The sequence below is a fragment of the Ambystoma mexicanum genome, chromosome 1q (assembly GCF_040938575.1).
Source record: "Ambystoma mexicanum isolate Mex_15411 chromosome 1q, UKY_AmexF1_1, whole genome shotgun sequence".
NCBI classification, from domain to species: Eukaryota; Metazoa; Chordata; class Amphibia; order Caudata; family Ambystomatidae; genus Ambystoma; species Ambystoma mexicanum.
Window position 1 is genome coordinate 781,897,083 of NC_090922.1, and position 18,905 is coordinate 781,915,987.

At 47.5% G+C, this 18,905-nt stretch overlaps 1 protein-coding gene across 3 annotated transcripts in view; it reads left to right on the top strand.

Moving 5' to 3' along the window:
• The window catches only part of SWT1 (SWT1 RNA endoribonuclease homolog), a 2,657,341-nt gene that overhangs the window by 32,786 nt on the left and 2,605,650 nt on the right, over positions 1-18,905 (top strand). For all 3 annotated transcript variants that reach the window (XM_069641360.1, XM_069641359.1, XM_069641361.1), the window contains exon 3: positions 15,155-15,210. In XM_069641360.1, coding sequence (XP_069497461.1) covers positions 15,155-15,210 — 56 coding nt within the window. The remainder of the gene's footprint in view (positions 1-15,154; positions 15,211-18,905) is intronic.

Here is an 18,905-nt window from a genome sequence, read left to right on the forward strand (position 1 = left end):
TATCCTCTCTGTGCAAAGTTGAATTTAGAAGTGTGCCTAATAGCGTGCCCTGGTTGAATTTAGAAGTGTGCCTAATACCCTCTCAGTGCCCTGGTCGAATTTAGAAGTGTGCCTAATATCCTCTCTGTGCAAAGTTGAATTTAGAAGTGTGCCTAATAGCGTGCCCTGGTTGAATTTAGAAGTGTGCCTAATATCCTCTCTGTGCAAAGTTGAATTTAGAAGTGTGTATATAATATCACCACTTTGGCACAGTGGAATTTAGACAATGTCCCTTTTTAAATATTAGGATATTAGGGCTGCTTCTATATTCAACTATCTGTACAAAACCCAAATTTAGAAGTGGGCGTAATAGCGCCCCTTGCTTGAATCTAGAAGTTTGCCTAATAGCGTGCCTGATTGAATTTAGAACTACAGTGAGAAAGTCCTCCTAAATTCCACTTAAACGTATACCTAATACCTGTGGCATTGCTACATTCAATTTCTGCCTAATAGCTTACCTGTACTTCAGCTTGCTAGAAGAAAGTCTACCCAACAACGTAACTGTGCTGTAGTTGCAACTAAATAGGCCGCCCAACAGCATATCCTAAGGTGTAGCTACACTTCAAACGGACGAATATCTGCAGCCTAGTTACAATTAGTACACTAAAACCTAGAATAAGTGAATAATATTACCCTGCTTAGTGGAACCCAGAAACCAAGACTATTCCCACCCAGTGATATAGCCGAACCTATAAAGTCCAACATAAAGTGTGTTGCACCTGAAACTACACCTAATAGCACGTACTAACCATGAGTGCACCCAATCCACCAGGGTCGGCTGGAAACTACCACCGTGGACCGCCTCCACTCTCCGGTCAGCCTTGCCTCCCGTTCCCCCTTTCCCAAATCATCACACCCACCTTCACATCCTCTACCCATCCCCTTTCCAAACATCAAGCCAGAGGGGCACGGTGGCGAGCCAACCACCCTAAAACCACTGCTCCCCTGAAGCCCACCACCGACCAGCCTACGTTGATCATGCCCACTCCACTCACTATCATACCGTGCACACCCAGCCCTGCAATCATGCACCCCCCTCTTTCCCCACTAACCCCCACCATCATCCGCCCCCAAACACACCCCTTCCCCTGCCTAAAAACTGCACACCTAGCCCTAGCAAGAACAGAAGCCTCATCCCTCTCCCCCTCTGACCCCCCCCTTACCCTCACGTACACACACCAATGGCAACGAAGACCCTAAAAAGGAAACGTACCTGGTCCCCCTCAATCTTTCAGCACTCAGTCTCCCCTGTCTTGACCCACCACCTCATTCCCCCAATCACCAATATCGCCCCCACTTCACCCTTCCTGAAACTCCTCTGCCTTGATTTCTCGCCAACCGCAACAGAAACTCCTAACCGCCCACACCCCACCTTCAAATCGCCCCTGCCAAACCCAATCACCCAAACACACGCATCCATCCACTCCCACCCGAAACCCGCCAACTTTTCTGCTCGCCCACTTTTCCCGTTGATCAACCATCCCACCCCTCTCCAGTTTCCACCCTCTCCCCCCACCCCACTCCGCTGCAGCTCAGACACCAACCTCACCTACGGAAGTGAATTGCATCCTATTTAATTTCCGATATGTAGCAAAAAACAGATACAGCATATTTGACCTCCTCGCCTCAGACAAACCAGACCTAGTTTTCATCCCTGAAACGTGGTTCTCTGATAACTTCGCCCCAATTGCCAATGAAGCCCCCCCCCCCCCGACTACTCCCTCATCCCACTGAACCGTCCCTCTAGAGGAGGGGAAATAGCATTCGTCTTCAAGTCTCACTTCCACGCCTCAATCAACCTTCCATTCCTGCCTGCTAATCATTCCTCTTTAAACTATCCCTCTCCACGTCGTTCTCACAAAGCTTCCTAATCATTTACAGACCCCCTGGCTTTGATAGACAATTCTCAAACAACCTCTGCGACTCTATTGCCACCCTTCAACTAAACCATCCCAACCTCATCCTTCGAGATTTCAACATATGGCTGGACATCCCCACCAACCCTATGACACACTCTCTGGTTGACGGTCTAGACGCGATCAACCTCCAACCCCACATAAATGGCCCGACTCACTATAAAGGACACACTCTTGATGCCATCTTTAGCTCCCACAACCGGATGCATCTAATACTCCTCCCCTCCTCCCCCCTATCATCTGGTCCGATCACTTCATTGTTTTTTTCGCAATTCGCTCACCCGACCCCTTTCCCGTACTCGAACCTGAACCTACGCAAATGCTGGAAGAAACTAATAATCGTTCCTGACCTAGCCGACGCACTCCTCCAGTCTCCTCCACCTACCTGCCAAGCCAATAAACTAACCCCCGACGCCTTTGACTCATGGCTCGACACCTCACTAATGCAGCTCACACCCTCTTGCAAACCATCAGCCCGCCAAGGCCTGTTCCCTAGATGGTTCACACCTGATTTGAAGACCACTAAACAACTATATAAATACCTAGACCGCAAATGGCAGAAAGACAAAACCCAAGAGAGCAGAGCCACCTTGGCCCGACACCTTCATCGGTACAAGGCAGAAATCCGGAAAGCATAAAAATCCCACTACAACTCCCGAATCGTAAACTGCAAAAACCCCAGCAAAGAACTTCATAAAATAATCACTGAGTTCACCAAACCGCATGCACTATCATCGTCCTGACTCACTCTCTCTCCACTTTTACGCCACGGCTCTCGAACGAACAAATGCGCTAAACACCAAACTGGCTCTCTTACAACCACCAGTCAACCTGCCCCCCCCGCCCCATTCCGGCCAACCCACCGCCTGTGACCACTGCGCAACCAACGTTCGACTCCTTTAGTCCAACATCACCCGACCAATTTCTCAAACTTCTCTCTGCCCGCAAACCATCCGGCTCTCTGCTAGACCCTTGCCCGGCCACAACCCTCAGAAATTTTCGCCTCTAACTGCGCAGGAGTACACGCAGGATCCATCATAAATGACTCCCTTTCCTCAGGTATTTTTCCCGATGCATTCAAAACGGTTCATGTCAAACCTCTAATTAAAAAAAAAACCTTCCCTTGACCCTCTCAAGCGCATAAACTACCGCCAGGTTCCTTGCCAAACTCATTGACCGAACTGCCTACTCCCAACTAAATGCCTTTGTCGAAGCCAACAGCCTCCTAAACCCCGCACAATCAGGTTTCAAAGCCCGACACGGAACTGAAACCACCCTAAGATCATTCCTTTTTGACCTATCCGCCGCCTTCAAAACAATCACTCAATCCTCCTTGACTGCCTACACTCCCTAGGAATTTGTGGAACCGCACTCGAATGTATAGCTTCATTCCTCAAAGGTAGGCACCAAATAACGCTACTCTCCACCTATTTCTCCGAAGCTCGACCAGTCGACACAGGAGTTCCACAAGGAGCATGCCTATCTGCCCTCCTGTTCAATCTCTACTTGATCACCCTCCCACCAATAATTCGTTCACACAACATCCTGTGTTACAACTACGCTGATGACACTCAACTAATTCTAAAACTCCTGAACTCAAAACCCAACTGCCGACCTGACCTCGCCTCCTCGACATTGAACTCTGGATGACCCAAAGCCACCTCTTGTTAAACCCCTCCAAAACTAAAATCCTGGTATGTGGCAACTCCGAACTTCTTCCACACGCACTACCCTGGCCATCTCACCGAATCCCTCTAACTCAGTAAAAAACCTTGGATGCACCCTTGACTCTGACCTAACACTCTCGCGCCAAGTCAACAACGTCTCAAAGTCCTGCCACTGCCACCTTAAAACTCTTAGGCGCATCTTTCCATATCTCTCCTTTCCCAACAGACTCTCTGGTCCAATCAATTGTTATATCAAGACTAGACTACGCTAACCGCCTCTGCCTCGGAGTCCACGCTTACCAACTGAATAAACTTCTAAGAGCACAAAACACTGCAGCCAAACTGCTACTAGCGCTCGGTCCGAGAGACCACATCTCCCCAGTCCTTAAAACTCTGCACTGGCTTCCAGTGGCCCGAAGGGTAACTTTCAAAACCTTATGCATTTCTCATCGAGCATTGCATAAAACCGGACCTCAATATCTTCAAGACAAGCTAAAATCCTATCACCCTCCACGTACTCTAAGATCAAGCTCAGCTGACCTCCTAGTCATACCTAAAACACTCAGTCAGGTTAGGCGGATCATCATTCTCAGCCTTGGCCCCCACGCTGTGGAACGCACTCCCACCCAACATCCGCCTAACTGAAAATCTAATGTCTTTCCGCAAACTACTGAAAACTTGGCTCTTCCCCTAAAATGCAAACTAACCCAAACTGAATAACAGCATCCTCAATGACACTGACCCGACAAACTACTAGATCTTGAAAAACAATAAGACAAATAACAATACAACATCAAGATTCATGCGAGAAATCGACAACTAATAACCACTAATCTAAACTAAAAGGTAGGTCAAACGGAATAGAATGAGCAAAGTAGATCAAAACAGTGAAATGGATAAAAAGGAATAAATCGTACGAAAACAGTAATGAGGTTTGAACAAAATGGGCGAAATTAATAAAGAAAAGAGGATGGAAAGATGAATGCAAGAGACCGAGTACATAGACAGATGACACTGACCATATGAGTGCATGGTGTAAATGGAAAGTATAGAATAGACGATTCAAGTACATGAGACTGGTGTAGCGCACAAAACAGATAGAGAGCACGGAACGGATCTAGTGCGTATGACAAGTGACATGGCCTGAATCGATAATGCATGATAAATGAACGAAGAGAATGGAGCGGATGAAATCGTTAGAATGGATGAAGCGCGTGGAACAGATGATTACGCTGAGCAGAGGAATGCGTTGAGTAGATGAGTGTGTATATCGGATGAGTGTATAGAAGTGGTGAGTATGTTGAGCGGATGAGTGTATAGAGCAGATGAATGTGTATGAGCGAACGACTTTGTAGAGCAGATGATTGCATATAACAGATGGGTGCATGGAGCGGATGGGTACGTGGAGCGGATGGGTGCGGGAAGCGGAAGAGAGCCCAGAGCGGAAGATGGAGGAGTGTGTAAGAACAGAGAAGTGTGTAGAATGGATGAATGCGTAAAACAGACTAGTGAGTAGAGCGGACGAATGTATGGAGCAGACAAGTGTGTAAGAGCGGAGGAGCGCGTAAGAGCGGGTGAGTGCCCAGAGCGGATGAGTACATAGAGCGGACGGAACGGATGAAGTATGTGGATGGAATGGGTGACGTATGTGGATTGAACGGACGAAATATGTGGATGGTACTGGTGTAATACGTGAATGGTACGGGGAAGTATGTGGATGGTAAGGGTGAAATAAGTAGATGGAGTGCATAAAACCATTTAGAAATACACGGAATGGATCGGAGTACATAGAAATGATTCAAATGCATGGAATAGACTGGAGTGCGTGGAGCGGACTGGAGTGCATTGAATTGCATGGAATGGCGACTTACATGGAATGGTTTGAAGTGCATGGAACATTTGAACGAGCATTTAACCCATCATATCACATCACCATGCTTACTCTCTTCTTTACAGCACCATTCAACTAGATCACAGATACTATGACACCATTCGGTATAGCTGTTCTCATACTCCCCATCACTCTAACTAAACACTGCTGGTTACACCCCCCCACGTCCCCCGCTGCCAGGCGTTCTCCTCAGGCCTGACGCAGCCACAATTGGTCTGGATAAATCCTGCCAGAACGAACACATACTATTGATCTCTCAACCACCACACCTACCGCTAAGAAGCTTCCTATTACACGAATGCCACACCAGCTGCACACATATCCGGTGCTCACACACACCTTTGACTCTCGCTACTCTCTCTACTGACTTGACCTTCGGTTCCCAAGGACGTTCAAACTACCAGCGCCTTCAGACCATTCCAATGGTACTATATAAATGCAAAATAACATAACTCTGGGATATTCCATAATGTATCCTCCTCCTGTGTTAGGCCAGCAGTGTTTGGGAGTGGTTTATATTGTAAGTTGAGATGTCTTTTTGTAACCTGGCTCCAGCATGCTCCTCTCACCTGAGGTGCGAACCTAACGCAACTCTAAAATTGCATGTGCATCGAGAAAATGCAATGTACGGTATACATCTTTTTTTTTTCTAGGATAGTATTTGTTGTATGCAACCTCTTTTATTATATTGGGTCGTTCTGAATAATGGGGGGCTTTGTTCGATACGTAAATCAGTTGGAAGATCATTCCATGTCAGAGATGCCACAACTAGGAATGATCTTCCCTTGCCCCTCATTGGATTTCCTCCCATTTTATTCCGGTTCTTTTTAACCTTCTTTCATCGAGTGAATAGTTTCCCTTCCTTGGCTGTTCATCCAAATATGTTTTCTCCCACACCGATGAGGACTTCCACAAGTGAATTGCTTTGGAAACCTACTAGTGTTTTTAGAGTATGCGGTTTTCTCCTTGATCACTCTTCTTTTCCTTTTTTTTTGTAAACTTTTCTTTATTGGTAAGCAGTGGTGGCAGGTACACAGCACAAAACACAGTTACATTATTATATATTGATTTTTACATCACATTCGAGGGGTATTTAATGGTTTAGGTTATAGGTCCGATGTGTTCCACTATGTTCAGGGTTCAGCTCCATCTTGTGCAGTTGATGAGTGGGGAGAGTCTGATTCTGTATCGTCCTTACTGTTAAGATGGCAGCAAAAAACTGTCCATACATTTCTGGGGCGGGACTGTATTGGCAGGGTATTTATATAGTCTTCCTCACAGGCCTGCGTCCATGTGAGCACCATTAGCCACATCTCAAACGTAGGGCGGGATGGCGTTTCCAACATTATAATATACACTTTTTGACCACCATAGCACTTACATTAAAAAATGTAGACATTTTCCTTATTTCATCTCCATTCCATAACCCAAAGAGTATCGACAGTGGATCTGGGCTTACTGTGATCCCAACTATCTCTGAGAGGGCTTCAAGTATTGCTTTCTAGAACGTGTCAAGTGCATTGCAGGACCAGAACATGTGTATGTGATCAGCGTTCTTAGATCTGCATCTAGGACATGTGTGTCTGTCTGGTTGCGTGCACATTTCACTACTTTGTAAGGTGTGTAGTACAGTCGGTTTAAGAGTTTGTACTGCATGCCGTGAAATCTAAAGTTAAGGGGAGACCTTACGAGTGTGTAGACACATCCTTCTCCTTGTGTCCTCCGAGATTTCCAGGCCGAGCTCCTCCGCCCATTCATCGTGTGGTCCGTAGGGGGCGCTCTCGGTTTTTTCCAGTAGCATTTTGTACAGGGAGGTTACACCCAAACTATTAGGTGAGTTGGCTATGTATTGAATCTCGGGCGAGTCAGGGGGCTCATTTGGGTAAGATGGCCACATTTCGCGGACTGCAGCTCTCAGTCTGAAATACTACAGCATCTCTAATGCGGATCTCGTGTGGTCCGGCCTCCATGTCTGAGGGGTAATGAACTTCCTCGGGGTATAGGTCTGTCAGTGCTTGGTATCCTAAGTCTAGCTAATGTTGCATAATGAGTTATCGTGAGTAGGGGTGAGACCCGGGAATTGCCAGATGGGCAGTCATCTGTAGTATGGTCGATGCTCGGCTTGAGAATACAGAAGGGGGTTCCATGCCATAATTGTGGTAACAACGGGGTCGGATGTGGCATCTGTTCGGTATGTACGATAGAGAATTGGGGACGTGTTTGCTTCTTCGACTGCTCGTTTTTCAAGTTTAACGTGAGGTGGTGCAGTTTGGGTGTCTGTACCTTTTGTGAGGCGTGTTGGGCTTGTGCCATGATCCAGTATCAGGTCAGATCCGGGGCAGTGAAGCCCCTTTTCTCATATGGGAGGGTCATGTGTTGCCACTTCTTGCAAACCACACCAGCATGCCAGAGAAACTGGGCGCACGTAGAATGTAGTTTTTCAAAGTATGGTTTACCTGGCCAGATCGGGATATTAGCAAAGATGTAGAGGAGTTTGGGGACCACTATCGTCTTTATTAGCAAGAGTTTCCCCGCTAGTGAGAGCAGAAGATTGCGCCATCTTGCCATTTTGGATTCCACGAGCTGCGCTGTAGTGGTATAGTTGTCAGCCAATGGGTAGGATTTAGATAGTGACACTTGGACCCCTAGATATTTAATACCTTCAGGGGACCAGCGAAGAGGGCATTCACACCTTGGCTGCTGGGTTGCTAGCGTGATTGGAAATATCTCCGACTTAGAGTAGTTAATGGAGAAGCCTGAAAATGTACCTATTTTCGTTATATCGCGGATAATAGGGTCTAGATGTGTGGACGGATTCCTGATGTAGAGCAATAAAACATCTGCATACAGTGGTATTATTTCTGACGCGACTTGTAGACGTATGCCCTTGCGGGCGTGGTGGGCTCGGACGCTATCAGCCATTGGCTCGATGACCAGCGCAAACAGAATTGGGGAAAACGGGCAGCCCTGGCAAGTGCCTCTGTGCAAGGTGAAGGATGCAGAGGTTAGGGAATTGACCAGTACTCTGGCTTCATGGCTCGTGTATAGTAGTTTGATATAGGATATCATGTGCGGGCCAACCCCCATCTTCTCCAGTACTGCCCACGTATATTGCCAGGAGACCATGTCCAAGGCCTTCTGGGTGTCTAGTGTGACCGCTACCGTGTCAGCCCCCTTGTCGATTCTGGACATAACGTTGAATAGCCTCCGGATATTGAGGGTAGTGGAGTGCCCGGGGACGAAGCCGCTTTGATCCTCATGGACAAGGTGCGGCATGATCGGAAGAAATCTGTTGGCAATGACTTTAGCGAGTATCTTAGTGTCTGTATTTATTATTGACAGGGGCCTGTAGGACCCGCACTCGTCACTGGGCTTACCTGGCTTAAGGAGAACTGTGATGAGAGCCTCTCGTAGGGACTGGGGGAGAATGGATAAGCGGAGTGATTCAGTCCAGACTACGAGTAGTTTCGGCGTGAGGAGGGCTACATGTTCCTGATAGAACTCAGAGGTGAGCCTGTCTGGTCTGGGGGCCTTACCCTTTGGGAGATCTGTGATGGCTTGAACGATCTCATCAAGCATGACCGGAGCGTCCAGCTGTTCTCTAGTGGTTTGGGATATGGTCTAGGAGGTCATTCATGTCTCGCGTGCTATGTTCGTGTTGGGGCGCATATAAGGCGGCATAGAATTCCGAGAAGGTGTTGAGGATTTACTGGTCTGACCAGTGCCGGGTGCCCCTTGCGTCCGTGATACTATCGATACAGGACCTGCTGCGTTCGGCACGCACCAGCCTAGATAGGGTTGTCTCTGGTCTGTCCCCTTCCCCATATTTCTGTGCTGCAAGTGGGCGTGCATAATACCGTATCTCCCTCAGATCATGGGATTCGAACGTATCCAGTTCCAACCTTATCTGCGCCAGCTTAGCTGGGGTAGAGGATGTAGCACATTCCCGCTCCAATTCCTTAAGTCTAGTCTCCGAGCGGTGTAGGTCGTGTTTTATGACTTTAAGTACTCCCGCTTCCCTGAGATGCACATGCCTCTAATGTAGACTTTAAAGGCCTCCCAGCGAATACCTGCGGTTGTATCTTGTTTGTTGCAGTCAAAAAAGGTGTTTATATCCGATCTCAGTTTTAAATACAATATCAAGCAGCGCCTCCGATTTAAAGCGCAAGGCAGAACGGGTGGGTGGTGCCGCACCTAGCTCAATCACCACTGTCACCGGCGAGTGGTCCGAGACCGTACGGGTCAGTATCTGGGTATCTATAACCTTGCCTATCGGTCTACTCGACAGCAAGAACATGTCGATTCTGGACGAGCTGTCGTGTACTGACGAGTAGGGGTGTTACGGTATTAGTTTTATGACGGTACAATAACCTTCTTGCCAAATGACGGTATATCATGGTTATCGCGGTATAGCAGGTGGAGTTAACTAATCTTAACAAATATTTTCTAAAAGGTCATAAATTGTCAGGTTTATCATCACAAACAAAACCAGGCACCCAGGGCCAGAATTGGGCTTTTCAACATACTTTCCACTGAAATGCCACCCCTTGCTTCCACCAAACACAAACACGTGTGGAAAGGGGGGGGCTGCTGCAACTGGCAAAGCAAACTGAATAGCTTTTCTTAAATGGTCCTTTAGGCTTTTAGCTCCCCCCACTGGCTACTGGTGAAGATGAACATGTTGCCATCTTGATAATCTGCATGCCACAGATCAATGGAGTCTGATGGTAGTATACGCTTGTGCGCATACACACACACACACACACACACACACACGCACGCGCACACGCACACGCACACGCACACACTCTCTCTTTATGTTACAGCCTTTAGTTTACTTCCGGGCCAAAAGGTGTTCAGTAATCGCAGACATGTTACCCTTTGGTATGGCAGCAGGGAATACCCACAGAGATTATTACATTTCGCATTGTGACTTATTATATGTAAATTCAATGAAAGAACCAGGCAAATCCCCCATTGTCATATGTTTAGAAAACATTATCCATTATAAAAATATAAACCCCAAAGCCACCAACCCAAAGTCCCGGGAGGATAGCTCAGCGGCAACGTGCGTGCCTTGAAAGCAAGACGACACGAAGCAACACAGGTTCGATCCCTGGGTCCGCGCTTAGAAACCTCTGGGTGCTTAAGTGCGTTATAAATACGCAACAAAGACAAAAACAATTACGCAACTAAATAAACGAAACCAATTTCTTTAACAGCGCCTCGATGCCCGCAGGCTGTATGAGCGCTTTAAAAAAAATTTACATAAAAAAAACCCTCTTCCTTCTTGGCACTGTATTTATTCTTCCTATTGCTAACATATTGCTTTTGTGTCAGGCACGTGTGGTTTATGGAATGGCATTAAAAACTGCTCAAACTGAAACTACTTAGCAGACGGCACATCCAACAGTGCAAGACCAAGACTGTGCAGCACTTGCTTACTGCAGCCTTTCCAAATCAGATTGAAAAGCCCACTTAACGGTATGAACGGTATACCGGTATAAACAATGTGACGGTTATTATTGTTCAATTAAGTGGTTCATGGTATCTTTAATGGTATATCGTAATACCGTTACATCCCTACTGACGAGTAATGGGTGTATTCCCTCATGTGCGGATGGAGTGTCCGCCCAGTTTCGTGTGCGTGTGTGCGTGTGTGCGTGCGTGCGCCCGCGCCCGCGCCCGTCCGGCAGCTCGGGACATAGCTCTACGCGTTGCCCCTATTCTGTCAACATCATTGACAGTATTACGTTCATGTCCCCACCCCATACAACGGGAACCCCGATATATCCCATTAGTATAGTTGCCACCTCATCGAAAAATACTGGGGTGTCAATATTCGGACCGTATGTGTTTACGAGCAAATATTCCTCTTTGGATATCATGCAGTGAAGAATTACATATCTACCCTCTGGGTCTATATGGCTCGCTTTCAGCAGGAATTTCACAGACTTATGGATTAGCGTTAGCACTCCCCTGGATTGAGTGGAACATTTTGTATAGAACCTGTGGGATCCCCAGGAAGGCGTGGGTCTCCTGTAACAGGAGTATTTTAACTCTGTCTCTGGGCATAGGCAGTGATTCTGCGGGCCTTTGTAAAGTTACTTAACCCTCGAATGTTCTATGACATAAGTTTAATGGGAATGCTGTAGCACTATGGAACATCCCAGTAGTAGAATTCAACACCATTCAGAATCACGTGCGTCTCTGCAGCGTGCCTCTTGCACACCTCGGACCAAGCCACCACTAACTCACCTTTTTCTTTGTAACAGTCCCCAACTTTGCCCCCTCACCACCCAACCCTGACCGGCAGTGTATTTCCCACCCCCCTCGCAGAGCAGACCTCGGCGTGCCATCTCCCAACTTGGCACAGCCAGGCTGCATGCCCAACTAGAGCACAAACCCAACAAATTTGCAAACAAGAACATTGCCGTCGCAGTGGGGGTCACCGCTGCCGTGTGGCCATCATTCGCTAATAGGTCAGTGTGAGATGCACCCTATTTCTCGCAACAGCAGATAATGCTCTAAATTACAAGAGAGGCCGCAAATTGGAAACTGGTGCAAACGTAACAATTGTGAAACAAACACTAGGATCAGTGTACAGGTCTGTTAGCCAGGAGTGTCGCCTCGGCTGACGTATGGTTAGTGATGGGATCGGGATCGCTCTCAAGCCCGAGCAAAGGTGGGATAGGGATAATGATGTCGAGGGGGCCTTTCGCCCATCATAATTATGCATCTAAAGGGCAATCGGGCCACGAGCTTCGGGACAAGAGAGCACATGAAGAGGGCCCGGGACCAGTAGACGTGTGTTATCACCCTCAGTCATTGTCCATCAGGTCGTCTGCTGGATCACTAAGTGGGATGTGTGCCTCTATGAATTTCACTGCTTCATCTGGCACTGTGAAAAAGTAGTTTGTTGCAGTGGGTGAATTTTAGGCGAGCGGGAAAGAGCATTGCATAGTCAATTTTCCTTTCTCTAAGCATTTTATTCACTCCATTGAATTGGCGTCGCTCGATTTGCACACCTATTGAGAAGTTGGGGAAGATTCTAATGACCTGCGAATCCAGCCTTAGTTCTCCTGCACTAGTCGGAATATGTGATCCCTATCCCTGTAGCTCAGGATCTTCGCAATGATCAGCCTTGGAAAGTCTGCAGCTTTAGGACGAGGGGCTAGTGCGCACTTGACGGCGAAGAACTGGGAGAGCTCGGGATTGCCGAGCAAATCTTTGAGGAGGTTTTCAGTTGCAATTTCTATGCGCCCTTTCAGTGCAGATTCCGGGACACCCACGATGCAAATGTTGTTTCTGCGTGACTTGGATTCCACTTGCCTTTGGCAAGTTGCATGTCGCGAAAGATCCCCGAGACGGTGTCTTGCAGTATACTTGTGTGCATACCCCAACTTCATTAACCCCAATCCTGGTTTCTGCCTCGGTGATCCTGACACCATGTTGGTCAAGCTTGGTTTTGAGGGACGCTACGTTAGCATTTATATTGTCAAGGTTTTCATGGAAGGCAGCAAAGTTCTTGGCCATGGATTCCATCATAGCCGTCAAGTCAGGTTGAGGAGGATCTGGGGGTATGTTTATATCCTCCTGACCAGTGGAGTCTCCCTTGTTCAGATCTGGACGTGGCTTTAGCGAACTTATCCATGGCTCCGACCTTGTTGGCCCCCTGAGACCTATTGGACATTGTGGGGGGAGTCGGTTATACTCTCCTGGGGGTCAGGTGGCACAAGCGGACCTGTGGGCTTCTCTTAGAGAGCAGCCCCTGTGGTTGCAGATCAGGAGGCACTCACACTGGGTATGGTCCCACAAGGCTTCTGGGTGATCCTAGTTAGCATCCATCATAGCTGGGACGGTGCAGCGGGCCACGCAGTTCTCCCCGTATCACGCCGGAGGGAGCAGAGCAGTTTAAATAATAGGAGCTGGGGCCCGTAGTAAGAGCGGGGGGTGGCCGTGCTTTTTATTTGGTGCTAAGTGCCCCCATTTGATGCACCATTTTACTCCACTTTTGAGGAGTTGGGTATTGGAGACTCGCGGACGGGTGGATGGATCCGCAGTCTGATTTTGGCGGTTTAGAGAGGTGCACGGGCGAGGTGTCTCACAGAGATTTGCACCCTGGGGGGGGGCAGCTGGTGCAGGCGTAGCAGGTGTCAGCTTGATGGTGGGCACTTGCGGGGTTCAGACAGGTATTGGATCTGGGGGAGCCGGGGAGGGAAAGCCCAGTGTCAGTGCGGTGATGGGGCACCAGACACCAGCCACCCCAACCTGTATGGGTCTAGGGTACGTAGCTAGTTCCTTTCAATGCACTTCAGCACTGCGAGGACTGCATAATTGCACAGTGTGTTGCTGCCCCAGAGGTGCGTTGGATAGCGGGGAGGTTCTGTGAGCCAGGAGTGGTGGGGGTATGCCAGAAGTCTTCAATAAGATTCAGTGGCCAGTGCTCAGCATACATTTGTTTCCGCCTAGTGCGTGCTTACTTGTGTCGGTGTGGGGTTACCCTTTGGAATTTCCAGGCGTCGGGATCCGCCTCAGCAATTTGACATTCCCTGGGCCTGGGACCAGCATCTCGGGGATCTGGGAGCTGCCCAGCCCTTGCGTCTCTCCTCGCCAGCTCCAGCTCCGCAGCAGGACCGGGCCAGGTCTCCACGTGGTATGTCAGATGGGCCTCCACGGCGGCCCCAACAAGCGGAGCATGCTGTGCAGGCAGTGGGTGGCCAATGCTCAGGCTGGTGCTGGCCCCCCACCACTGGCCACTGGTGTGGGGTTCCAGCGCGACCAGCAGTCTGATGGTGGGCTCAGGGCAGCCGTTGCAGCGCAGCACGCACCAGTTCAGATCTCCGCTCTGGTGCTATCGATTCATCTCAAAGTTGGACCGATTGTGGGCGAAGGCTTCCGCAGCATGCATGTAGCTTCTGGTGACTTTTTATTGGGTTTATCCTCTTCTACAGCTAATGTTCTGCTGGCGGCACACAGAGCTGTGAGACTAGGCAGCAATCTTTGGGCTGCTCAACAGCGCCCCAGATCACTCTTCTTTTCAATCGGTACAGGCGTGATCCGAGGTATAAACCATATTGAAGATTTCAACATTGGATATGAAAAGTTACAGGTAAGTACCCAGTTCGTGTGGCTTGCGACCAAGAGCTTCCTTAGAACCCCTTGGAAGCAGCCAGTATAAAACGTGCTCATCCTTGTAATGAATAACGAAAATGAGCTACCCTTAATGACTCAAAGGCAAAAACTACCACCAGTGAAATGGAATACACGTCTTTTTTTGTACAACTTGGCCTATAAGACTCTATTGAGGAAATTATGGCCAAATGGCTGCCTATTGTAGCAACTTTACCACCAAATCCCTTTTTATGCATCTGCTCCTGCGAGGAGAGGAAGTGGCTTATTTAAAAGGTGGTCTTGGTAAGAACTGCTTTTGTTCTAATATCCCTCCTTTTTCCCTGCAAAAACAATTTCCCTCCTACCTTCTGTGGGTGGTTATGTGTCCCTACTTGCAAGTCAGTGAGGCTGGAAGGGCCAATTAAACTACTTTAAAGTGTTACAAATGAGAGCAGTTGTGAAATGTGTTGCTTCATCTGTATCAATGACTTGGTATGTAATATCAGATGGTCTTTTTCCCTTTTTAGAAAATCGAAGAAACTGACTTCAAGTCTAGTGCACCATGTCATAAAAGACCTGAAAGGTAATTAAAACCACTACTATTGCAGACATGATATTTCTAAACCTGTTGTCTTGGGTTCCTGCATATGCATAAAGGGTGTTGCTTTCAGTACCAAAGAGAGCACCTGCCCATGCTGAAATCTTAGTTTTCTGTCCAGATCTGAAATTCACAATACAGAGTGGAAGAAACGATTGAGAAGGAGGGTGTTCACAAGCTGAGTCAAAGAGTGTTCACAGGGCTTTCAGAACATGGAGAAGAACATGCAGGGTTTCTGTTAGTACATCCTACTTGGGGAGAGTATGGAGGGTCACACACAACTGTACAAGTGTAACCAGGCAGTCTTTTTCTTTCTCTACATATATACTGGAGGCATTGGGGAGTTTAATATGCAGTCAAGGAAATGGGGCCTTCTCCTTTCTGTAAGAAAGCTGTGATGGGTCTGAATGAAAGAGTTTGGATTTATAGATCAAATAATGGGCTCTTGGAAGGGATCTTTGTTTTGTCAGACGCAAGACTACTGAGCATTGCTGGAAGATCGCCTCCTGGCTATACACAAGGGGTTGGGTGGTCTGAAACCTCTGGCATTCCAAATGTTTTGGACTACAAATCCCTTCAGCCCTAACCTGCTTAGTCCATGGTGAGGCATATGGGAGTCTGAGTCAAAACATTTGGAGAGCCGCAGTTTGAAGACCCAGGACATATAATCGCATGCACGTGCATAGCGTCACACACGTGTGGTGAGGGTTCTTGATGCATTGAGAATTTGTCTGGCACAAATATTTGTATTTGAGTACCGTTGGGCAGCAAGACAGAGGTTCAGGATGGGAACCCCTTCTTGGACATATTTTCCCACCATGGAAAATTGCTCTAGGTTAAATTAAAATGTTAAATAAGAAAATCCTAAATGTGCAAAATTGGTGGGCAGTAGAATAAATTGAAAAGACTAATAAAGGGCAGTAAGAATTGAGGACAATATGGCAAACCAGTCGGACAGAAATTGGATGCTTGCATGATCTTTTATTAAACAATGGAATAGAAAGCTGAGCTTGCCCTATCACTGTGGGGGTTCACTGCCTAACCAAACTAGAGAAGGGTGCTCCTCGGTTGTTGGAGTTTAAGCAATAGCCTGCTCTGTCCTAGACTCTAAACCTATCTGGCCTTATCACTTTGAAATAAATAACTAAATACAGTATCTTCCCTTTAGCGGGGCCTCCTGGCTTTCCCTCAGGGTTTCAACAAACACCTTAGTTCAAAAATGGATTATCCAGTCGGTGTTTCTCATATATTAGAGTTTGGCCACTCTCCGCGATGAGCTTCTGGAGTTCTTGATAGATATTTGTACACTAGGTCTCTGGGAGCTTCTGAGTCCATCTAGACTCTCCAGTTCCTCTTTTTCCCTGGCCCCTCAACAATATATATCTTTCTGACTTTTGTGTACTGTAAGGGAGGCATGGTATCACAAGTATGACACTGACACAAAAGGTACAATTTGTAAAACCTTTATTCAATTTTCGGGGTTTGGAAAAACTCCTACTTTTGCCCTATAGCTAGGATAGGAATAGTCTCTACCCTCAAATAATGAATATAACAGTCCTAGTTTGAGTTTGTCAAATCACAATGGCCTACACTAACAAACCTAATGCCTGCCCTATATCTCGTAAAAACAGAGTGTAAAGGAGAATATGTATGCGAAGGAAAATCCTTGTTAGAAGATAAATAATAAATGTGGCTGAGTCAGCTCTCCTCCTCATGTTGGACAGCATGGAGTAAGGCGGTCCCCGTAGACAGGATGACGCACTCTGGCTCGGGTTCTCAAAAACAAAGGCAGTTCAAAACGTGGATCGAGAACGGCCTGGCCTTCCACGTTAAAGTCTCTTTGCAGCTTTCAAAACACAGTTCAACAAGTTCACATCGGTCTCCCTCGATTGGGCCCGGACCTATCGAAGAAACAAATTCATGTAGGTCTCCCTCAGTTGGGCTCTGACTTTTCAAACACATCACTTACAGTGGTTCCTTTCCCCCCAAGCTTAATTCACATCCTCTAGGGGTTCCCTTCCCATTACTTATCACATTTCCGGTCTCCTTCAGTCGGGCTCAGACCTTTTTCTGATGTCAAAGACTTTCGAATGTGCGTGGCTTTTGCTGTAGACCTCCGCAGGATAACTTTGACTTTCCCTTCAACTCACACTCTTGTGTTATTTGCCCCAGTGTCTCTTGGTCTGGGTAGTTTGATGTCCTAAACATAAAAGTTAAACATTCGCCTTTTTACTCTCTTCACCCCTCCCCTTTTCCCGGGATTAATTTTGATCACTTCGCTTCTTATAGTCCATTCCCTTTATCGCTTCATAACAAAAACATTTCACTTTTCACAGAGACTTATGAATGGGCTACATGCTTTTGCCAGACCACTCCGCTGCTCGGTATCACTGGTTTCACAGCTATCGGTTATTCAAAGTTCACCACAGGTCTGCCTTCCTTCGCGTCTCATCCACAGGCGTGCAGCTTTCAATTGTGGAATACTGTTGCAACTTCAATCTTTGCTTAACAATGTTGCTTGCCTACTCACCGTCTGTGTACATTCCTTTCTTGCCTTTGCAGTTTTAATTCATGTGTCAACGTTAATACAAAAAGGTTTGGCCTGGCATCCCCAACTCTGCCGTTCACCCAGAAGGGTCGGTGGCGTCCTTGAAACACAATTCAGTCTTCTTGTCTGGGATTTGGCCTCCTCCACGTGCCTTTCACATCCTTTTGAAGGCAACAACCTCCTGCAGGGAACACCTAGGGTTCTCTACCCTTTGCTCTCGTCTCTCTGCTCCAGTAGGTTTGCCTTCGCCGCCGAAGTTCTGCTCTTGCTCGTGTTCCTCTTTGCTCAGAGTGTGCATCTATGTTCTGCCTTTTATCAGTGTGGGGAGAGCTAATGGGTATCAGATGTATGCCATTAAAGTCAAGTGCCTGACTTTGCCTGTCCCGATTAGCGGGATATGTCCAATAAAATATGTAATAGTTGGCCTCCTTTACTCCGTCGCGCTCTTCCTTGGCAGTGTTTGTGTAGAAAGGGGCTTGGGAGGAGTTGGGACATTGGAGAATCCTATGAAATGGGATGGGGGTCGGGTGTACGGGAAAGTGGGGAATACTGCGTCTCACCATCAGTCGCCTAACCCCTCCCCCCCCCGAAAACCCCTCACCTAGGTGGGGGTGGGAGGGTGCACTCTTTGCGATATCACCGGGGACTAGTAGGTAAAACACACTTTGGTTTCTTACAGTACTCCCCTCTGATTTCTTGGAGTTTCTTGCACTCTTTACTTTATGATAGTCTAACTCCTGGGGACTGTCCTCTGGTTTTATATTCAGGTTTTATAGTTTTGTAACTGACGCAGTCGTGGAGTTCAAATGCCAAAGTCCTTCATCGAGGATTGCCAGTATTCCTCACATGTTATTTTGAACAACTCCCTCAGTCTCTTCATATAGTGTTTCCTTGCTTCTCAAGCTTTCACTCTCAATATTAAAGTTCCTTGCGTATAGTTCATACAGTCCCAGTGCCTCCCCCTGTTTAAAATCACCTGGTTACCTTCAGTTAGTGTGGGTTGATTCTGCGGGCTTGGTGCTGGGACTTATCTACTCGCCTTGTTTGCCCAGCGTTTCTCGCTTCTCGCGGAGGCTCTCCTTTCTTGCTCCGTTAGTCCTCTGTCTTTGCCACAGCTTTGCCAGTGGGAGGT